This window comes from Rhinolophus ferrumequinum, chromosome 25 (assembly GCF_004115265.2).
Source record: "Rhinolophus ferrumequinum isolate MPI-CBG mRhiFer1 chromosome 25, mRhiFer1_v1.p, whole genome shotgun sequence".
NCBI classification, from domain to species: domain Eukaryota; kingdom Metazoa; phylum Chordata; class Mammalia; order Chiroptera; family Rhinolophidae; genus Rhinolophus; species Rhinolophus ferrumequinum.
The window spans coordinates 24722945-24746019 of NC_046308.1; the positions used below are offsets into that span (position 1 = coordinate 24722945).

The 23075-nt window shown below is 57.3% G+C and overlaps 1 protein-coding gene across 1 annotated transcript; it reads left to right on the top strand.

Moving 5' to 3' along the window:
• The first annotated feature begins 1820 nt into the window (after positions 1 to 1820).
• On the top strand, positions 1821 to 23043 carry PRODH (proline dehydrogenase 1). The gene is made up of 14 exons (XM_033097599.1): positions 1821 to 2101; positions 6324 to 6532; positions 11689 to 11723; positions 12109 to 12258; positions 13397 to 13461; positions 13669 to 13785; positions 14223 to 14302; positions 15063 to 15144; positions 16447 to 16539; positions 16628 to 16774; positions 17644 to 17819; positions 18782 to 18880; positions 22275 to 22363; positions 22438 to 23043. The coding sequence occupies exons 1-14, from the start codon at positions 1829 to 1831 to the stop codon at positions 22623 to 22625; spliced, it is 1803 nt and encodes a 600-aa protein (XP_032953490.1). The 5' UTR covers positions 1821 to 1828; the 3' UTR covers positions 22626 to 23043.
• Positions 23044 to 23075: the final 32 nt, after the last annotated feature.

Consider the following 23075-nt stretch of genomic DNA (forward strand, 5'->3'; position numbering starts at 1 on the left):
AAGATGGTGCCCAGCTGGGGATGTACCCACCAAGCTGAACCTGAGGAGGAGGAGGAAAAAGGCTGGGGGTGCAGGGTGCAGGAGGAAAAAGAGGTGCCCACGAGCAGCATGCAAAAGGCCTGTAGCTCAGAGGAGGGCCAGCAGAAGGACCAGCATAAATGAGAGAGGTTTGATGAGTGTGGCCGGGGGCTGGGCGACCAAGGGCCGATGTGCCAGGCTGAGCCATGCAGCCTTGTCCAGATGGCAGCAGGAGCCCCGAAGAGTTTTCAGGGAGAGGGAAGATCATCTGTAAAAGGAAAAAGGGGTGTCTGGTGGCTATGGCCAGCTGCTAAGGTCAACCTATTTTTGGTGAACTAAGTTTCTGAGTTGCTGGAGGGACCCGAGTTCCTGATTCTGGGTTCAGCTCACCTGCTCCTTTCGTCTCTCCCCTTTTCCTTTCAAATCCAGTAGGAGGAAGAGGAGGCAGAAAAACTGTGACTGTGTCAGGAAGGCTCCTTCCACATAGTGGGATGGTGATGGTGTCCACCAGGGAACATTAGCAAGGTCTAGAAGAGGGGTGCTACTGGCATCTGGTGGGTAGAGGCCAGGGATGCTGGTAAACATCTGCCATGCACAGAAGTGCCCCCCATAAAAAATTATTTGGCCCTAAATGTCAACAGTGCCTTAGAGGCCAGAGCATCCAATGCACCAAGATGCATGGATCCCATAGCAAACCAGGTGGGCAAGGTGGGTGAGGCGGGGAGGAAGGCTGCCACCCACAGTCAGACCTAGCCCTGTGGGGGTGCAGGGATGTCTTCAGGATATGCAGCAGGGGCCCATGGGGAGGAGGGTGCTATAGTGGGCAGCCAGGGCCGGTCCCTCCCAGAAGGAGATATCTCCTGTAACACCGCTTGCAATGTTGTAAGGAAGGGCATCCAAGGCTGAGGGGCAGAAGATAGGAGTGAAGGGAGGCCTGAGGGAGGTGGCAAACAGGTGGCTTTGCGGTCAGCCCCAAGGGTGGCACTAAGGGCCTGCACGGGAGGATGGGGAGGGGGCTGAACCCAGGGGGGCTGCAGGGGTTCCCAGGTGAGCTCGTTGGGTGGAGGTGGGAATGGGAAGACAGCAGAGGAATGAAGCTGGGCAAACTCCTAATGGGCCTCCTTCCCACGATCGGGCCTTAGGCCTGGGGGAGAGGATGGATGGCTTCCCAAACGCCCCTTTACACCACAGGAGAAGCGGGACCACCTTCCGACCTTCCCGGATTCTCCGCAGGCCCGGCCTCAGCTGTGAATCCATGTGGCTCAAAGACCAGGAGGAGTCCAGGTGTGCAAGTGTGAAATGGAGCTGACGGGCGGCTCCGGACCTACCTGGCCAGCTGGGCAACCTGAAAAACCCGGGAAAAAAAAATCAAACATTTAGTTGCGGGCCCAGGCCGGGGAGGCTCTGGGTGTCAAGCGGGCAAGGCTGAGGTGGGTGTCGGCAGCCAAGGAGGCTGGGTCTCGTTTGGGGGTGAGGCCACGGGCTAGGAGGGGGGTTTCGGGCATAAGTGGGGCCGCTCGGTGGGCGGGGCCTTCCTCAGGGCTCACAGTTCAGGAACGCGCTGGAGGCGGGGCCTCCACGGAACTGGCGCGGCTGCTGGCCGGGTGGAGCGGAGCCAAGCTTCCCGACGGGGGGCGTGGTTCAGGGCGCGGGGCGGGGCCGCCCTATCAGAGGGAGCGGGTCCTGGGGCGGGGCGGGGCCTCCAGAGAAGCGGGCGCGGCTGGGCACGGGGCGGGACCTGAGGGGCGGGACCTGAGGGGCGGGGCGGTGGCTGGTACTTAAGCGGCCGCGGCGCGCGGGACATCCCGCCATGGCTCTGAGTCGCATCTTGTCGGTGGTTCGCTCCTGTACTCCCCGCCTCGCCCCGCTGTCAACGGCGCCGGCGACCTGTAAGCAGTCCGCCGCGGGCCCGGGGGCCGTGCTGGGATGCCGGGCGGCCGAGTCCGCGCGGCCGCCCGTGCCTGCCGTGGACTTCGGCAACGCGCAGGAGGCGTACCGCAGCCGGCGCAACTGGGAACTGGCGCGCAGCTTGCTGGTGCTGCGCCTCTGCGCCTCGCCTGCGCTGCTAGCGCGCCACGAGCAGGTGCGAGGGTGGACTGGTGGGTGAACGGGTGCGCAGGGCCCCTCGGGGTCCTCTGCCTGTCCCGGGATCCGTTATGAAGTTTCAGAGTGTAAAGATGGGGCTTCTTGAGCATGGCCTGTACTGGGGAAGTCCGGAAGGGAGTGTTTCCTGCATACCTTTTGCGGCCTTTGAATTTTGCAACATCTCAGCACTACAAACTGAAAACAAAAAACAATTTAACTTTTAAGCTATATACCGCTTACAGTGACACAAAATTTTCACCTGAAATTTAAAATTGAATGACTACTATGCTGCCCCAAACAAAGTCTGGTGATTTTAAGGGTCCATAGCCTAGGACCCCAGAGTTCTTAATGACCCAGGGGCTCCCCAGACACGGCCACTATGAACAGTGTTGGGACAAGAATGGGAAGCTGCTCAAACATTCAACTTTTAAAACTTTAACATGATAACTTTGAAAAGTGTGAGGGCTTTGGGGACGGAAGAAGCAGAACACTGTCTTTGCCACTGTCACTCTGGGGTATCACGAAAGATGCAGTTGTTTCAAGGTGACCCTGGGAACAGTTTGCAAGGCTGTAGTTGTTGGTGCCGAGGGTCTGGAGGTTCTCCATCAATGCAGGTGGCATTGATTTCTCAGATGAGACTGGACTGAGCGCATTGTGCTGCCTCCCTCAACTCCTGGGGGAGGCTGGCCCAGGAGGAGCATTGAGCCCCACCTCAGGCTTGGGTGAATGTCAAGCCACAGCAGGTGGGAGATGAGTGACTCTGAAGGGACTGGGAGGCCAGCAGAGGTGTTGGCCTGGATCCCTCTGGAAGCTAACGGGAGGAGGAGTGATTTGGAGGAAGTAGGGGCCAAACTGGAGAAGTAAAGGCCTATGGGAAGCCATCCCATGTTTGTTGCAGCTGAGGATGTCCTGAGGTAAAGCTGCGACTGTAAAGAGCCCAGGCCAGAACTGGGGAGGAGGACAAGAAGGGACACGTGAGGTCAAAAAGGAATCTGGTGGGGGGTAGGAGGTGATGAGGACGCTTTGGGGAACACCAACATCTGAGGAGCAGCCAAAAAGGAGTGGCAAGCACTGGTGGTGCAGTGGTCAGGAGGGAGGAGGCAGCTGGGGGGCAGGAATGGCTTAGGGAGTCCGGAAGTGGCTGTCCATGGGGTCTGTGTGTGGAGGGCTAGGACTGGGACCTGGCTCCCACCGCCTGGGCATCACGGGAACTGCCAGGTTGAACCAGGATGAGCGGTGCAGAAGCCATGCCCCCTGTGTGGATGATAGGGAGCAAGAGGGAGGGCTTGGAGCCAGGTAGGCCAGTTTTTTCTGGCATAATACTGAGCTTTCTTCACTGGGTTCAAAACCAGTGGAGAAGCCAGCAGAGCTTCTCTCAAGGGCTCTGGGATACCTTGGGAGGGATGTGTCAGCTCTCCTGCCCCTGGGATGCGTGCTGGGGGCAAGTGCCTGAGTACAGGGACCGAGCTGTGTGTGCCTAGAGGAGGCAGGAGATTCTTCCCAGATTCCCTTGCATCCCACCTGTGCCCTGGAGACGCATTCAAGGAGCCCACTAGCAGTGAGTGGTACTCTGCATGCTTCTCATGGAACCTGTTCTACCTTTGTCAGTACTGGTGGTGTCACTGGTGATGGTGGCCTCAGTGCCTGGTGCTGGAGGAAATGGGGCAGAGGCCAGACAGACTGCAGAGTGGTGGGCCTGTCCTTCCCTGTCCTCTGGCATGCGGTCAAAATGTCTCCTGCTGAGCACTGTCGGTCTATGCAGTTTCTGCTGGGGCGTTAGGGGTCATCAAACTGGCTTCGAGGGAGAGTGTCAGCCTGCAGCAGCCAGGTTTGAGCTACTGCCTTGGCTTGGGACCTAGTGGGGGCCGAACTGAGAAGAGTTTAAAAAATCCAGGTGTTGCATGACAAAGGCTTCTGTGCTTGGGTGTGAGCCAGTGCAGAAGAGGATGATGGAAGGGGACACTACAGATGGTGACAGTGGCCCTGTAGGAGGCAGGGAGGAAAGAGAACTGGCTTTACCTGTCCTTGCTCTGCACACATCTATGTTTTATAGTGAAAACGAGTGTATGTGTTCCTAGTGCAAGTATCTAAATCCACGAAGGATGCCCCCACCTGGGAAGAGGTGGGGCTGCCCTCATCTCAGGTAGTGTTGTCCAGATGGTTTCAAAGTGGCCACTTTGTTCTGGAGTTGGCTTTAAAACTGCCAGCCCTGCCCCATGTGCTTCCACAGCCCTTCACCATGGTGAGAGGGCATGTGACTAGCTCAGGAGACCTGGGTGGCAGTGCCCTCTGAGCCCCTCCTGCCCTCTGAGCCCCTCCTGCAGAGCTCAAAGTGCAGTGCAGGCAGTGTGGGAGGTCACCAGTCCAGGGCTCCCAATCCCGGCCTTCCTGTCTGACACTAAAACACCAGTCTTGCTCCTGCTCTTTCCATTAGTGATAGCTGTGGCTGCCTTTGCACTACACCAGCAGAGCTGAATAGTTACGACAGGCTGTGTGCGCCACACAGCCCAACTTATGTCCCCTGTGGCCCTGGACTGGAAAGTTGCCAACCTGAGAGGAGACTCGTCCTCCCAATCCTCAGAGCTGATGGGTACTTGGTCAAGGGTTCTTTTCCAGAGCCAAATGGTTATTCTGCCCCACCAGCCACGGGGGTGATGTTTGATATGTTCAGGACCTGGCTTTCCCTCCTGCGAGGCTGCTTTGGCCCTGGCTCTGTGTGAGGCTGACCAGGAAGGGTGCAGGGGAGGTCAGCCCTGTCCTCCCATATTGGCTCTTTCATTTTCCATTTCTAATCCTCTTTATAAAAACAATGAGATGCAATAAAATCAGACACAGAGGCTTCAGTGAGATAGAGGTGATGGCTTCAAACCTTTGTCCTAGGGCCACCTGATGGTACCCACAGGTGTGGCCTCGCGTCTCCACTGACTGCCATCCTGCAATTCAGGCGCGTCTGCCTTTGGGCCAATGTGGGCTGCTCGAGACTGGTTTGGGGATGAAGGCGTTTGACTTGCTCATGCTTTTGCTCAGACTAGAGATTGTTTCTTAAAACCCTGATCCCAAGAGATGTCCTCCACAAAAAAGGAGGTTCTATTTTCCATTGGGCTTCCATTGGGTTTGAGAAATCTCAGGCTTTCTCTGTCTTGGAGCTGGGGGCGGGGGAGTGGCCACCGGAATTCCCAGATGAGTGGGCCATCCCTCCTAGCCCAGAGGCCTCCAGTTGTCCTCATCCCTTCTGTCCGGGCTGCCCCCATTGTGGCAGCTCCGTGTCACCCCCTCACCTTGGCAAGTCCCCTGCTCTGGCTCTAAGTTAGCAAACATCTCCCATCCCTTTCTGAACCACCTCCTTGCTCCTCCCTCCTTCGGGGTCTCTCCCCCAGTAGGATGTGAACTCCTCTGTTTTGTTCAGCCTAATTCTAATGCTGGGAATGAAGCAGCTGCTCAGGACATTTGAATGAACAATGGCAGAAATCTGGGATGTGATTGGAGGAGAAAGCTGAGTGGTTTATGGGTAGCTGTCTTCCTCAGGGGCATGTCCATCTGAGCTACTGGTCTGCTGTGACCCTGGATGACTGTGCTGAGTCCCCACTGGTCCCAGGGTGGGCTCTCATCTCACAGAATTTTGTAGACGGTCACCTGGCTTATTGCCAACCTACACTTCACTCCAGCTGAACTCAGACTCATTCTGAATTTTGTACATGTTCATTTGTTCAGCAACCATTGGAGGGCCGGCCCCTTGCCAAGCAAGCACTGTATTAGGAACTTGGAATAAACAGTGAACAAAACTTTGAAAAATCTGGGCGCTTGTCTTCTAGCAAGTTGCACCAAATCCTCCTCTTTCCCAGTGTAACCTTCTGAGATGTGGACACAGAGAATATTATGCACATGCCCACTGCCCTTCCAAGAGAGACCTGCCATTCACTTCTTTATCCACCAAGTGGTGGTCAGACAGCCAGCTGAGGGCTGCTGGGGTCAACTGTCAGCATGAGGGCAGGGAGGAAGGGTGACCACAGGGGCAGCACTCGGGACCTGCCCTGCATGAGGACTGAGTGATTGACAGTTGCTGCAAGCAGCCTAGCAAGCTGCTTCAGGTGGTCTCCACTGTGACATCGAGGGTGTGAGCTGGGTGTGGCCCTGGGGAAAGCTGTCAAGGCTTTGTGGTTGGAATGCTGGGGACTTGGGAGGCTGGTGGTCCAGGACAGCTCCTTCCCTTTGCCTTTCAGCTGCTCCATCTCTCCAGGAGACTTCTGGGACAAAGGCTGTTCGACAAACTAATGAAGATGACCTTCTATGGGCAGTTTGTGGCCGGCGAAGACCAGGAGTCCATTCGGCCCCTGATTCGGCACAACAGGGCCTTTGGTGTGGGCTCCATCCTGGACTATGGGGTGGAGGAAGACCTGAGCCCCGAGGAGGCAGAGCGCCAGGAGATGGAGTAAGGCCTGCCGGGCATCTGGTGGTATCCTCAAAGCGCCCGGGGCGGCCAGGGGCTGGGCTGTGGCCTGGGCGGGGAGGAGGCTAAGGCGAGGCGAGATTGGTCAGCCTGATTACCTGCAGCCTCCTGGGTTCAGCTTGGGGTTCTTGCATTTTTGTCCCCTGAGGATGACAGCTCTGGGCTTTCACGGGAGGCCTGGTGTGCGTGAGGCCAGAGGAGGGGTCAGCACGCCTTGGCCCACAGCCGATCCCACCCACCATCTGGTTTTGTACGGTCTGCAAGTCAAGAATGATTTTTGCATTTTTAAATGGTTGAAACAAATCAAAGCAAGAATTAATATTTTGTGACGTGGGAAAATTAAATGAAATTCAAATCACTTTTGCCCTACAGGGGCAGAATTGAGTAGCTGTGGCAGACGCCAAATGGCCCGCAAAACAAAATAGGGCTTCTACCCAGCCGGTTACAAAAGATGAGCCTGCTCGGATATAGGAGGTTTCCTGCTCCGCTGAAGCATCTTTTGTGGCAGGATTTCGGACCTGTTGGGAGCGTCCCACCGGCCCACCCTTGCCTGGCCCGAGATGGTTTTCTGAATGGCAGGTGGGCTCTGCCTGGTGGGTGTGGAAACTGCCTAGGGGTCCATGGAGAAGGGAATGTGTAGCCAGGAGCAGTGTGGCAGGCTGGCCTGAGGTCACTGATTTGCTGCAGGGTTTGTTCTCTGGGCAGTGAGCGTGGGGACAGATGGGTACTTCCCTGACTCGCCCTGCTGGGTCAGAACTAGAGGCGAGGTCACCCTCTGCTTCCTGGAGTAGTGGCCTTATGGGAAGTCCAGACAAGACCAGCCCTTTCTTTGCAAAATGCCCAGTTCCTGTGCTGTTGCCTATGCCCCTCCAGGCTGGGCCCTTGCTTGCACCTGGGGCCCCAAGTCCTAACAGCGGTTGTGCCCAGTCCACGTGAGGCTTGGGCAGGCTTGCTGAATAACCTTCCCATGAGATGTGGTGTTTGCTCTGGCGAGGGGAGGGGCAGGGAGGGAAGAGGAGAGAAAGGCATCACATGAGGCTCCTGCACTGGGAACAGAATGTCCGAGCCTGGAGGCGAGGCAGCTAATTGGCCTGGGGAGCCCAGCCCCTGCCTAGTGATTCGCTGCCCTGAAGGCGGGGTTGTCCAGCTGAGCACCCCCTGGGTTCCCAATGGATCAGTGGCTGCCTGTTGACTAACTAAAGGGCTGTGTCCTGCTGTGTCAGGGTGAGGGCTGTGTGTTTTCACAGTGGATTTTCTCTCTCTGGTATAAAGAGACTTCTTTCCCAGGGTAATCTGCCTGGCTTCCTCCTGGGAACAAGGGGAAGTGGGCTTGCCTTGCCCTGCCATAGGGCCATGCAACTTGCGCCCCTGCACTGCCCTGGCTGCCCTGCTGTTGGTACGTGTCGTCCTGCAGGAGCACTGCTTGGTGGGCTGTGGGACGTGAGCGGTAATCTCTCCCCTCCTAGTAGGGTGACCGCCATCTGATAACAGTGACAGGTGTCAAGGACTCATGCCCAGCTCTGCTGCTGGTGGCCCTGTGCCTTCGGAGGGGCCTGGGCAAAGGTGCAGAACCGGGCTCGCAGGCTCTGGTCGATAGTGGACACTATCAAGTTGCCTGCCTGGCTCACAGGGCATTCCTGGCCAGTAGTGGCTCTAACCACGCAGCTCCATGAAGGGAACTGCTTCTGGGTCCTGGTGGGGCCCAGAGAGACGTCTTTCTAATCCTGACATGGCTCATGGACCCTGCTCTGGGGAGTGATGTGCAGGCCACTGCCTCAAATTAAGGCTGCAGGCGGGGGTGCCAGGCTTGCCTTGGGCATAACTGTAAGAGACACAGAAAGGAGGAGGCGTCTGAATGCCCAGCAGGCCCACCCAGCAGGCCACCCGAAGGCATGATGAGGGGAGGTTTCTCCGGGAGGAAGCAGGAGGTGGGAGGCCGGGAGCACACTGAGATGGTCTCCTCCTTTCCTCCGCGCAGGAGGGACCTAGGGAGGGGGTGGGATGGTGTTTCCCGTCACACTTGTTAGGAGGCAGAGGCCAGGGCCTCGACTCCAGGAGAGGAGCCCCACAGCGTTCCCTTAGGCTGGGTGCAGTGGGGATGGGGAAAGGGGCTAGGGCAGCTTCCCCATGATAGGCTGTGATAAGGACACCTGGGGACGGTAGACAGCAGGTGTGTCTGTCCTGTTTGTGCAGACCCAGGGCTGGCTGCATGCTGCCTGGGCCTTGGTCCCCAGAATGGTGGCAGCTCCCCTGGGACTAACGTGCACAGAGTCCCAGGTGCTGCCTGGAACCAGGGCCTGGAGAATCTGGGGAGGCAGGCTTGCAGGCAGGAATGGCCAACATTGTCACATCCCTCACCCTCTTCTCTTCTGTTACGCCAAGCACTTGCTTCTGGTTGGTATGAGGTGGCCAGAGCAGTGGCTCTCTGCCTAGCTCCCATCCTGTCCCCAGTGCAGACTTGGCTGCACTTCCTCTCCCTCCTCTTGCCGCCTGGCCTGTGTTTCACCAGTGGAGAGCTGGAGCGAGGGTGGCTGGCATGGTCTCCCCTCACTGTCTGTTCTTCTCTAAAAGGCATCTAGCCAACAAATCAGGAGATACATCTGCCAAGAGCTGAGCTTAGAAGCGGCCGAAGGGGTGGTTGGGGTCTTCCTGAAACCTCTGCAAACCCCCAGGGAAGTAGTAGTCTTCTTCTCTGCCCCTTGCCCCCAGGTGCACTCCGTTTCCTCCTCCATGGCCTGGGCCATGCACGTGTGTGCATGTGTGTGTGTGTGTACACGTGTGTGTGCACAACAGGTGCTCTCCTTCTTTCCCCTGTGGTGATGTGAACTCTGTGGTACCTGGGGACTGCCGTCTTTATTTCCTTGTGACCCACCCTCCTGACATCTCGGCTGTGAGGCCTACCTGGTTCTTCTGCTCGGCCCATTTGTAAATTGCTTCCCCTCAGGTCTGTGCTCAGGGGGTTCATGAATGGAAATAGTTATGGCCTCCAGCTGCTTTCTTGCCACTGAGATGCTGGGAGCAAGAAAGGGAGTGCCGCCTGGCTGTGCCAGCCAAGTGGGAACCTCACATGGCCTCAGGCCCCTGGGGACCTTTCAGATAGATTTCAGATAGATAGGTTTCCGTCTGATGGAAGGCCTTCTGCCTAGAAGGCAAATACCTGGGTGGTTAATGCTCACCTTATCTGAGTCACGCACTGTGGTTACAGAGCAGGCCCCAGTCCCGCCAGCCACCGTCCTTGTTGACCAGGCCCCTGCCTGAGCGCCTCCCCCTTAGTGGATGGCTTTGCCTGGTTGTACCTGGACCACAGCTTGGAGGGCCTGGGCCTAGTCTCGTAGGTGCCCTTGCCCGGGGGTCTCAGGGTGGGGAGCTCCTTGTCCCCAGCAGGGATGTTGTGTGTGGGGCCAACATTGTCACATCCCTCATCCTCTTCTGTTACATCAAGAACTCGCATCTGGTTGGCATGAGGTGGCCAGAGCAGTGGCTGTCTGTCTAGCTCCCATTCCTATCCCCAGGCTGTGGCCTCGTGGGCTGTACCACTATGTGGGGAGCTCCTGGCCCCTGCGAATTGGCCTGGCCGCCAGGATTCCCAGGTCCTGACCTAGGCATTCTGGCTCCAAGACTCAGATTCAGGCCCTGGGGTTGTACGGAAGCCAGGCCAGGAGGAAGGGCTCCCTGGAGGGTGGCTGGGTGGCCTAGAAGTTGCTCTGGGAGCAGTGAGGTAAAAGCTGCCACAGCCTCTTGACGCACGTGTCCATGGGTTCCTTGGCGATCCTACCGTGAAGGAGACTGGCTGAGTAGGTTTCACCCGTTGGTGTCATGATGTCCTCTTGATGCTGTTACTCTTGTTCAACAAGCCCAGGGTGTGCTGTTTACAGGCACCTGCACCAGCCAGGAACGTCAGCTTCAGTGTATCCAACGGAATCAGGCCACTGCAGGTGCAGGTACCTCTCAGAGGCTTCTCTGGCTTTACCTTGGCCCCGAGTGTCCCTGGGGGAAAAAAGTCACTGCTCTTTCCCTGTGGGGAGTGGGCAGAGCTGCAAGGCCCCCCACCCTCTTAGCATTTTGGAGGTCATGTAATGACTACAGGGCTGCAGGTGAGCCCTCTCTGTGGTAACTGATTTAAGAAACTAAATACAAAGTCAGGTGATGATAGATAGAGCTGCTGGGGTGCCACCCTGGGCCTGGTGGGCCATGACGGTGAACTTTGTCTTCACCTGAAGACTCAGCCATGCCTCTTGCTGTCCCAGACTCCATGGCCACTGTGAGGAGGAAGATGGTGTCTGCTGTGATGCTGGCATGGGTGCCAGCGGGGGTGGGGCCAGGCCTGGCAAGACCAGTGAGGGCATGTCTGAGGGACGTCTGAGGGACTGCAGAGAAGCAGTGGGGCCGGGCTGAGCCTCAGTGCTGGGTGGAGCAGGGGCAGCCAGGGCCGAGGGCTGGCTTCACTGTCCTGTCCTCAGGAGGCCTGGGCCAGTTATTCAGGGATGATGGAAAGCTTTGCATTTTAAAAGAAAAATTCTGGTTGTTGCTTGGAAAATAAGCCTAAGGAGCAAGAATGAAACAGGCCGCTGGGCCTGGCAGTGGTGGCTGGAGGTGGGGGCAGGAGGCAGGCTTCGGGCCCCTGGTGGCTGGAGGTGCCTGGATCTGGGGGGGCAGAGGGTAAACTCCTCGATTTGGGGGATTTTGTAAGCTGGTGCGACACTGTCTCTGTTCCTCATCGGCCCTGACTGGCCCCACAATCCTGTCTTTTCCTTAGAGTGTAGCCAGTTTCAGTGACATACTCGGTGCTCGGGGCTGTTCAGAGAGCCCTCTGCCTATTGGGTAGTTTTACTCACTCCTCACCCACACCAGGGAGGGTCTCTAGCCATGGGGAACATGAGGCTTCTCCAGGGAGCAGGGCTTGTCAGGCAGGTTGTGTGGAGGCCGCTGCCCCTCCCAGCTCAGAGGAGGCAATCCTGGAGGCCTGGGTGGGAGGGGTGAGTGACACGCGCTTACCTGCCGCTAACCCAGCCCTCCTCACACAGCCTCCCTTGGCCTCTAGCTCCTCTCACCTCTACCTCCCTGATGGCAATGTGCTTGTCATTTATGCCCGAGGTGGCATGACCCTCACCCTCACCCTCACCCTCTTCTTCCTGCAGGTCGTGTACCTCAGAGGCAGACAGGAAGGGCAGGGGTGAGTAAGAGGAGGCCATTCACTAACCCACGCTCCCCCCCACCGCCCCACCCCCCACTGTGGCCTGGGACCTGACAAGGGGCCGTGCGGAATTCTGCCCTGTGTCCACGGGCACCCAGGCCATTGCTCCGAGTGTGCTGCTACATTCTCGTGGCCCTCGGTCGGTCTGGGCTCTGCCTCATGGCTCAGATCTGCCATGTTACTAGGGCTCAGCCAGGGAGAAGGAGCAGTGCGTGCAGGGGCAGAGGGCTTTGAACATGGGGAGCAGTGCACAGCACAGTGCAGGGGTGCTGTGGGGCTTCCTGGAGCAGCTCCTTGTGTGCTGGGGCTGAGGTGGGAACCAAATCACGGTGCAGAGCCGGGTAAGTGCTAAAGCTGTTTGCAGGCACCAGTAAGAGGGAGAAGCAGTACCAGGTTCACCCAGCCTTCGGAGACCGCAGAGATGGTGTCATCAGTGCCCGTACCTACTTCTATGCCAACGAAGCCAAGTGCGACCGCCACATGGAGACGTTCCTGCGTTGCATTGAGGCTTCAGGTGGGGCCCCTGTCTTTGTTGGCCGCCTACCTACCAGGCCCAGTGCTGGCTGAGCCCTGGCATGTGGAGACCTGGTGGGACAGTGGGAGGCAGGGGCTGGAGCACTCGCTCGGGCCTTCCTCTCTGGGCAGTCCTGACTCGTGAGGATGACCTGGGGTGACACGGGGGAGCCACCAGCTAGGCTCAAGTCACATGGGGTCATGCCTGTGTCTAGCTGTGAAGAACCTGGCTGCCTCCAGGAAGGTGCCTCTTGCCCCTTTCTTGGGTACCAGGTGCCCGGACGTGGACCTTTGGGAAGACTGTCAGTGGGCTAGCAGCTCCCAATCCTGGCAGAGGCAAAACTATGGTCACCCATGGCACGTGGGTTTGCCAAGGGCTGGCTGTACTGTTCAGGGAGCTGGTGCTACGTTCTCTGTAGAGAAGTCCTCCCCACATAACCTTGGGACGGGAGCCCCTGCTGAGAGAGGCCAGTTAAGTTGGGAGGTCACTGAGGTCTCTGTGTCCTTTAGAAACCCACCAGGTCACAACACCGCCCCACTGTGTGTCCTCAGCAGCCCTCCCATGATGGGGAAGTGGATCCCGCACCTCCTGAACACTTTAAGGAATGGGAGTGAGCGATGGTCAGAAACAGTCTTCTCGGAATAGTGCTGGGGACACCCTGGCCCGTCAGGCCAACACTTGGCCATCTAGTGTCCAGTGTCTGGGGCCTCACCTCCGTGCCTCCCTGCCCTCTGCCTGGGAGGCAAATAGGGAGGAGGGTCCCACAGAAGCAGTGACAAACTCCAGAAGTTGGAAGCGAGATACAAGTGTGGTTGAGTGCCTTCCGCACTCCAGCCTGTGTTTCTGCTCTGTGTTTCTCTGTTCTGTGAACCCCATCTCCCCACGTACAGCCTGGGGTGCTGATGGCACGAGAGAGGAAACTGAGGCAGGCAGAAGGGTAATCATCAGGGCGGGGTAGGAATGGGCAGGAGGCCTTCCCACCACCTTCCTGACCCACATGGCAAACTGCTGAGTCACCTTCCCGCCTCCAGGGTGGGGCATCTGAGCAGCTGTGTGCACTGCAGTTATGGGGGAGCTCAGGCTCCTGGCCCTCCTCCCCCTCTGGAGCACTGAGGGCCCTTCCTGTGGCTTCCCACAGGCGGAGCCAGTGATGACGGCTTCTCGGCCATTAAGCTCACTGCCCTGGGGAGACCCCAGTTTCTGGTAAGTGCTGGAACCATCCATGTGCAGAGCATTTGCAAGAACTGGGGTTTGCCGTGAGCATTAAATGAAAGCTCATGTGCCCACATCTTGCAGCTGGGAGCCAGGTACACAGGTGGGACAGAGAGGGGGTCCAGGGGCTATGCGGGGTTCTCGGGGGCAGGGAGCTGGGCATGCACTCAAGACAGGTGCTCAGGCCTGCATTTGTAGCTGCAGTTCTCAGATGTGCTGACCAAGTGGAGACGGTTCTTTCACCAAATGGCTGCAGAGCAAGGGAAGGCCGGGCTAGCTGCCATGGACACGAAGCTGGAGGTGGCGGCACTGCAGGTGGGCAGCCCTTCCCTGGTGGTCTGAATGGGCAGGCATTGTAGGTGCCCTGTCCAGAGGCTGAGTAGGTGCCCTGTCCAGGAAGAGCTGGCCGGGCGGTGTGTGAGTTGGGTTCCCAGAGCTGCTCCAGGGCCTACAGCCCACCCTGAAGCTTCTAGGGTTCAGCTTGGAAGGAATCTAAGCAGAGGCTAAGGACCCAGTGGGTGGGAGGGTGGAAGGGCTGGCCCCACCGGTAGAGCACTGCAGAGCTGCAGGGGTGGGATGGGGCACGAGGGAAAGCCACCTATGGAGCAGAAGCAGAAGCCTGAACCGCATCTTGTTTTCACTAACAGGGTAATCAAATCAAAATCGATCACAAACCAACAGGCAGGGGACACTAAGTGTTAGTGGATGGGGCTGGGAGCTACCAGGAGACTGACACCTTCTCACTTCTCAAGGAAAGTGTGGCAAAGATGGGCATCGCATCCAGGAAGGAGATTGAGAAGTGGTTCACGGCAGAGACGCTGGGCGTGTCTGGGTAAGAGCGGAGCCCAGATGAGAAGACGGGAGCATCTGCCCCGGTTCTGCCATGGTTCCAGCCGAGGCCCAGCAGCTTCCCCAATGCTGGTCACTCCTCAAGTGCATGCGCCTTGGGATGATGGTGCCAAAGAAACTGCTTCCCTGAAATGGACACAATGGAAGTTGACAGGGAGCCGGGAGTCCATGAATGGGGTCTGGCAGCTTGGGCACAGGGTCAGCCCAGATTGCAGCTCAGCAAGAGTGCCAGCTCTCCCTGGGCCCCACACAGCAGACGGGCAAAGGGTCTGGGCAGCTGAGACCCCAGAGAGCCCCAGGCCTCTTCCTTAGGGTGCTGGGGGCTGGTCCTGAGGTCACCAGGGCCCCTGCGCTGGCAGCTAGGTGCTGTCGACTCACATGCTCTCACATACTGTGTCTGTTCCAGCCTGGTGTCCCCCATTTGGTTCTTCCCCCAGCCTGACACAGCCTGAGGTGTCCTTGGTACATGCCCCCTTTTCAAAGCTGCTGCTGCCCCAATGCAAAACACGTGCATGTTTCGGTTTCCATTTTTTAAACAGAGGAGGATGTTTACATTTTATCTGTCTTTTGAAACTAAACACTGAGGCGGGTTCTGTGGGGATTGGATTTGGGGAGTTCTCCTTTAGGGAATGGGCTGGTTTGGGGTCTAGGCTCCCCAACAGATCCTAGCACCCATAGATAAAGCCGCCCGGCTGGACGGAGAAGCTGCTGCCGCCACTCTGCTGACCCACCTCCTCCCGCAGCACCCTGGACCTGCTGGACTGGAACAGCCTCATCAACACCAGGACTGAGCTCTCCAAGCACCTGGTGGTCCCTAACATGCAGGTGATGCCACTGAGCCCCGTCTCAGAGGATGCTGGGCCAGAAAGGGAAGCGTCCCCTGTTGCCGGCCCTGGGCCAGGGCCACTGTCCTCCTTGAGATCCCTACAGTCCAGGGGGAAGAAGATAGGCCCACTAGTGTCCTACAGGGTGGGACAGCGACCCACGAGGAGTGGGGTATCTGGGCGGCCTTCCCCATGTCATTGGGGGTCACCCCAAACCTCACTGGCCTGAAAGAGCAACATTCCTTATTCCCCCTTGTGTTTCTAGGCTGTTCTCTCTCAGGGTTTCCCTTGCAGTGGTACTCAGAGGGTGTGGGGGCTGGGGTCATTGTGGGGGGTCCCCGCCCACACGGCCAGCTGTCGGCCAGGGCTTCTTCACCATGTGGCTGCTGGGTTCCCAGCGTGAGTGTCCTCACAAATCAGGCTAAACTCTCACCTTTTCTAGCCTGGCCTTAGAAGTCCCACAGCATAACTCCTGCCTGATTCCATTGGTTGAAAGCGAGTCACTACGTGTTCAGGAGGAGAGGGATGAGACTCCTGTCCTTAGGCGGGTGGCGGGGAATTATTGGCCATGTTTGAAACCGCCCCTTAAGCTGGGATGTGAAGCAGCAGCAGAAACACCTTGCGAAAACATCCCGCAAGCACTGCTTTCCACAAACCTCCAGCCTTGGCCAACTGAAGGCCCACTGGGAGCACTCTGGGCAGGGTTAGTGGGCAAGGGGGACAAGCAGAGGCCCCAGAGCCTCCCGGGCCTGCAGGGCGGGTGACCACCACCTCCAAGCACCAGGCCACTGCCAACCCGCTCCGCCCCCTGAAGGCCACCATCTGGGGATGCTGCGTCAGTCCCTGCTGCGTGGCAGTCTACGCTGCACAGCAGTGCAGTCGGCCTGCAGCCACTGTTCTGCCAGCCCTTTTCTGCTAGGGGCTGAGCCTTTCCCAGTCACTGGATGGGTCAAAGGTGGCTTCCTTAGCATTTTGTGCGAGCAGAAGGGGGACCCTCTGAAGGTACTGGGGAGGCTGTGGGAGCAGATACTTTGGGTGCAGGCCTGATTGGAGGCAGCTGTGAGTAGGAGCGTGCCAGCTGGCTGGCGGTGAGGTTACACCTGGCCTCACCTCATGTGGCCTTGTTGCTGTGTCACCAGCCAGCCCCAGGGCAGGGCGCTGATCTCCAATCATACCCAGGGTGGAAGAGGGCCTGATGAGGCGGGCTCACTGGTCCTGGGGTCCAGCTAGCAGGTATCAGGGGGCTCTAGGAGAGAGACGGTCCGGGGCCCTGCTGTGGCCTGACTGCATGCTGCCCCCTCAGACAGGTCAGCTGGAGCCCCTGCTGTCCGGGTTCACGGAGGAGGAGCAGCGGCAGATGAGCAGGATGCTGCAGAGGATGGATGTCCTGGCTAAGGTTGGGGGCCTGGGATGGCTGGGGGTTGGGGGAGCACCTTTCTCACCTGAGCCCACACAAACCCTCTCTCCCACGCCTGATCTCTAAGAAAGCCACTGAGGCGGGGGTGCGGCTGATGGTGGACGCTGAGCAGACCTACTTCCAGCCAGCCATCAGCCGTCTGACGCTAGAAATGCAGCGCAAGTTCAACATGGAGAAGCCGCTCATCTTCAACACTTACCAGTGCTACCTCAGGGTACGGCCCGTCACCTCCCCGCCCTTCAGGTGATGGCACACCCCCATCTGCGCGCGCCCCCGATTTGAGGAGGGAGGCCTCTGCTCAGTCGCTGCGGCTGGCCAAGCGTGACTGCCCGCGTGGGAGGAAGAGCCCCCCAGGACCCATCGCTTGCTGCTTGCTGGCCCCTTCACTGGGCCCGAGATCCCAGACAAGGGTGGTGAAGGGGTGGGAGGAAGATGAAGGAGCTAGTTTAGGGTCCACTTAATGTCCTTTAACCCCCGGATTTCAAAGCCTTCAGGAATGACCATTTTCTCCCACCTCTTTTAGTTCAGGTTCCTGTAAGGAGCGGATGAAAGCTCTGGGATCCTTCCCAGAAAAAGACTTGGCTAGAATTTTGCATGTTCCTCAGGAAGCCCAGCATGCTTCAGGGTGGAATCCCTGAACACAAGCCTAGGCTGAGCTGCTTGGGGACCAGCAAGGCATTTGGAGGCTATGGGTGGGGTTGGCTTCAAGGTTGTGGGGTATCAAGGCAGATGCCCACCCTCCAAGTGAGCCCAAGGAGGCTGGCATGTACCATGGTGTACCATGGCTGCTGGTACCTGGCTTTCCCCTCAGAGGACTTGCCAGGCCACACAGAAAAGGCTGTAGGTCTCCCCATTACCACCATTCCTTGGGGACAGGTCAAAGGGCCTCCCCACTCACACCTGTCTCCTAGATCCCCTGAGTACCCACAAGTGGACACAGGGCGCCTCCCTCAGCCCCAGCTGCTCCCCCAGTACCCCATGGTGACTACACCCTGGGAGCCCCTGGGCCAGGGAAGGCCCTGGGAGGCGTGGGCTGGAGTGGGGGGCTGTCCTGGTCGTTGACTTTTGACCCTGGTCACGCAGGATGCCTATGACAATATCACCATGGACGTGGAGCTCGCTCGCCGTGAGGGCTGGTGTTTTGGGGCCAAGCTGGTACGGGGCGCATACATGGCCCAGGAACGGGCCCGTGCTGCAGAGATGGGCTATGAGGACCCCATCAACCCCACGTACGAGGCTACCAACACCATGTACCACAGGTGCGACAGCTCTCCCTGGGTCCCAGAGCCTCAGGGCTACCTGGGGAGAGGAGTGAGAAAACAGGGCAAGGGAAACATACCACCTCGGTGCTGGAGCTGACCCGATGGACCCCCGTCCTAAAGGGGAGCAGCCCTGGCTGGGAGTTAGAAGCTTCTGGAAGGAGCAAGACTTCTGTCCTGAGGCCAGAACTACTTTCTCTGCTTTTGTTTTACTTTTTCAAAAACATTAAGGTATTTTTTCTTTGTTTTTGTTTTTCGTTTTTTTTTTTTTTTTTAATATAGAAATGTTTACTGAACAAAACTAAACTGGCCCAAGTACCCCAGCAACTCCTGTTGGTGCTGGAGCAGCCCTCCCCACACTGCGCTCAGCTTGTTTGCTTCCAGGGACCACAAGTTTTTCTGCATCTTTTGCTGTTTATCTTGGTGATCTTTTATGCAGTATGGATAAAAGATCCATACTGCACAAAAGGCTGACCTCATGTTTTTTTCTGAGGTTGTGTGGATGTGTTGCAAATTCAGAGACCCCGAGTATCTCCCCTTGCAGGCTCCTGTTCCCTCCCCAGCGATGCCCTACTTCCTTCTAGGAGCTGCCATGCATGTCTGTCGGACGGCTGGCTCGGACTGTGTCGTGGTTGGCTGGCATTATGCACTCAGTTCTCTGTCCTTGCTTTTCTGGTGAAGCTGTATTTGGATGTCCCCTGCTCAGCATGCAGACCATTGGTTACCCTAATGGCCAACGTGGGGTCCTGTATTTAAGTGTGTCCTTGTGAGCTTTAAGGTGGTTTGACGTCCTGTTGTTATAGGGGCGACACAGGGCACACCTTGTCTCGTCTGTTGTATACGTGGGTGAGGACACAGCTATTGCACATTCCTGGAAATGGCGTTGTTGGGTCAGAGGTAAAGCACCCTGCCCGTGGGGGACTTCTCTAGGCCCGCGCTCACATGGTACTCTCTCTCCCCAGATGCCTCGACTATGTCCTGGAGTTGCTGAAGCACAACGCCAAAGCCAAAGTGATGGTGGCCACCCACAATGAAGACACAGTGCGCTTCACGCTGCGTAGGTAGGTGCACGCGCCGCCCCCACAGCGGTCCAGGTGCTCCCGGTTAGGAAAGGGCTGAGGTGAGCACCCTGGAAGCGTGTGCAGAATGACCTGCCAGGCACGGTGGGCGTTTTCAGGGAAACAGCTGTGGAACAAGCCTGAGTGGTGGCTTTGCTGCCCCACAGGCCCCACCCCACCATGTCCAGCTGGGCATCGCCAGGGCTGTAGCAAGAAGGCAATTTGCAGTTAATTTGGTTTTTAAAATTAAACCTGACTTTAATTAAAGTCTCCGAAAGATAAATTTCAGTAGGTGACTTAAATAGCTTATGGAAATGCACAAGTACAATGTGAAAAGTTGGAATGCCTCATGAGGTCACATGCACGGCCTCATTTATAAACAATTTCTCTTAACATTTTTAACTGCATTCAAAATGCAGTTAATTTAGTATGTTTTCTCCTTCAATACCCATTCTCTGGAGCACAACTTTGGCAGAATCCTTACACGTCAGATATAGGAATTAGGAGAAGTACTGCTTAAATATTCCAGTATTATCACCATGTTCTTTTACCCCATGTCTTAACCCGGGGGTCCCAGTTCCCCTGCCTCTCCCCAGTCTCTGCCTTCTTGGGCCTTAGGCCCTGCGCTGGCTCTTGCTGGCCCTCAACTTTCCCAGGAGTAAAGCAGGGGCCCCTGTGTCACAGCAGGGGCACCCCAAGCCCAAGGCTTGCTGCTGAGTGGGGCTTCCCGATGGAGCAGTGCAGGTGCAGGCAGGGTGCGGGTGCTGCCTGGGGAGCTGACGCTGGTCATTCTAAACGTTCAGTTACATCACCATTTATCCTTTGTTCATGACGGTGCTGCTTTTTCAGTCTGAAATGGCAACTGAAAACCACAATTTCTAATGCACAGAAGTTGCAGCCATCATGGTTGGGACTTGAGTGCCAAGGCTCCCTCCCAAGCGTCCCTGCCAGGGTGGGGGGGCAGGTGTCTGGCTGTTTCCATGGGGGACTAGAGCAGAGCCCCAGCTGGGCAAGGCTCTTCCAAACCTTCTTTCCTTCATCCATAGGGACTTCTCAAGCCCTCATTTTCCCACCTTGAATGCTCCATCCTTGTCACTGGAATTCAGAGGGCCACCTTTCATGTTCAGCAAAGATTGGTTATGGCTTCTTTGACTTGCAAAATAAACTCGATTGAGCTGCAAATTTTAAAATGTGGCTTTCCCTTAGACTTAAAAATATTATTCTGTGATGGAACCTGATCAAGGCTCGATCCCTCTGGCACCAGGGTCCTCTGCTAGATGATGGACATGCAGAGCCTCTGGTACCCCTGGCCCAGCGCTCGGGAACCTGCACCCTGCACAGCAGTGCACCCATTGGAGGCTATAGCTGTGTGGAAGGCGCCACCTTCTTAGGTTTCAATTACAAACTCAGCTGACTTTGTTAGCCACACGTTTTTGTTGATCACTGGCTAGTCCACTCAGACACTGACTGGACAAAACTATGAAACTTCTAAAGGTATAACCTGCCCTTGGAAGGGCTCCCTTTCTCCTGATTTCTGAATCTTCCCCCTGAGAACACGTCTGTCCTCACCATTTTGGTCACAGCATCCTCCTGCCCTGAGAGCCAGCTGAACGCTCTCCCCTTCCTTGTAGCTGTGAGGGCCCATGCCAGGCTCCACAGACACCGCTGTCGTGGAGAGGGCCCCGCCCCCGCAGGCTGCCGTTCTGTGCTCCTGCTCTAGGGGGCAGGGCGCCCCCAGCAGCTCGGGCTGCCATCCCTGGGAAGCAGTGTGGGTCTCTGATGCTGTCCCTCAGGGACCTCAAGACAGGCAGCCAGTGGCAGCTTTGGCCAAGTAACAAATCAACATAAAACTCACTGAGCAGCAGTGTTTTGAGGACCAGCAGTGTGGACTGGGCTCAGCTGGGCTGTGGTTGGCCCAAAATGGCCTCATTTGTGGCTGGGGTAACAAAAGGGACTGCATCCTATGTCCAGTGTCCAACAAGCCGGCTTAGGCTTTGGTAGTCTCAGGCTTTCAGAAGACCAGAAGAGGGCAAGCCTCTGCCCACGTCACATTTGCTATTGTCCTGTTGGCCAAAGGCAGTCACAAGGCCGAGTCCCAGATACCAGGTGGTGAGGCCTCCATTTGTGCATTGGGAGAAGCTGGTCATATGGCAGAGGGCGTGGACACTGGCAGGGGAGGAGTCAGCAGCTATCTTTGCAGGCCACTGGAGTGTCCCCACTACGTCAGTTGGCAACATGGTGGCAGCCCTGCTCTCACAGGGTCATGTTCTAATGGGGGACAGAGACACATGACCTGGAGACCAGGGCGACATGGTGGGGATCGGGCCACTTTAGACTGGGTGCCCGACACAGGAGCCCACCCCTGAGCGTCATGTGGAGGCCCAGGGACCCTCTTGCAGGCTCTGGGAACCTGGGGCAGGTGGCGGGACCCTGACACAGGGATGGGGCCGGGAGCAGGGACAGGGAAGACAGGCCTGGCCTGTAGCCTGCGTGGGTGTGAAGAGGACCCAGCTGAACCTGGCCCTGGGGGAGGTGGAAGATGGGGGCGGCTCCACAGTGCTGGTGCAGACGGGCCAAGTCTGGATACACGGATGTGGGAAGAAGGGGATAAAAGGGATCAGCGACAGGCAGGTATTTCAAACCCGGGGCATGTCTGTAAGACCCGATGAGGGGAGGTACGAGGGCAGATGAGGGTGCTGCAAAGCTGCTCCCCCCAACAGCTGAGCGGCGCTAGCAGAAGTGCAAGCTGCATCTATTAATTCTAAATCTTCCAGCAGCCACATTAAAAGAAAAAGATGAAGTTAATTTCAATAATATGTTTCAATTAACCCAACATATTCAACATATTACCATTTAAATATGTATTCGGTATTTAAGAAAAATAGTGAGATATTCTGCATTCTTTTTTCATTCTAAGTCTTCACAATCCCACGGTGTTTTTACACTTGTAGCACCAGTGGCCTTCCAAAGACTCAATGGCCACTGGTGGCTGGTGGCTGCCAGCAAGGGGAGGACAAAAGGCCAGGTTGGGGGGACTCGGAATGTGGTACCAAAGCAGAAACGATGGAGAAAGGGGCGATGGGAGGGCCAGGAGCGTCCCCGGGCCATACTGTGGGGCAGGCAGCTGGGTGGTCTGCTTTGTGGGTCAGGGTACCAGTTATGGGTCGGGGAAGGCAGGAGGGAAAGGGCCACCAGGGAGGGGAGGCTGGCTGGGGAAGGAGGGGACGTGGTGGCCATGGGCCGAGGTGGGAGCAGCAGGGCAGAGGCCTCGTCTGTGCAGGACAGCGCTTATACCTACGCTTCACCCTGGAGGTTAGAGCGTGCGGATGAGGACTGGGGTGGCAGAGGGACTCAGAGCTAGCACAGGGAGCTCACCCGCTGCTTTGCCCCGTCACAGGATGGAGGAGCTGGGCCTGTACCCTGCAGATCACCAGGTGTACTTTGGACAGCTGCTGGGCATGTGTGACCAGATCAGCTTTCCGCTGGGTAAGCTGGGTCTCCCTGGGGGAGGGGCTGGGGGCATCAGGGTCGGCACTCACCACCTCTGCCTGTGCATGCAGGCCAGGCAGGCTTCCCCGTGTACAAGTATGTGCCCTACGGCCCTGTGATGGAGGTACTGCCCTACCTGTCCCGCCGAGCCCTGGAGAACAGCAGTATCATGAAGGGCGCCCAGCAGGAGCGGCAACTGCTATGGCAGGAGCTCAAGCGGAGGCTCTGCACAGGCAGCCTTTTCTACCACCCGGCCTAGCACCCAGGGGCCGCCACCACCACCACCACCAGACTCGGCCTCCCAGGATCCTCAGGTTGGGGCAGGGATCTGGGTGGCCCCCAGGCCGATGCTGCAGCTATAGCCCAAGTGCCACCTCACATGGATTCACCTTACACCCAAGACTTTGAGACCTGGAAGTGGGGCCTTGGTGACCTCTGCTCCGGCCCAGGATGTGAGCACTCAGGTGTCGGCTGAGTACCTGCCAGAGCTGCGGGGACGGTCAGCAACTGCCCTTCAACAAGTGGGCACTGCCCCATCCCTGCCCACACCCACAACCTTGGAATCAAAGGCCAGCGTTTCCACCAGGGTCCAACCCACACACCCCAAGCTCCACAGGTGGGCAGTAGCCAGACTAGGTCAGGCGGCCTGATTAATAAACCACTATTTCTGTAGCTAAGAGCTCTCAGTGCTGTGCCCCAAACACCCCTT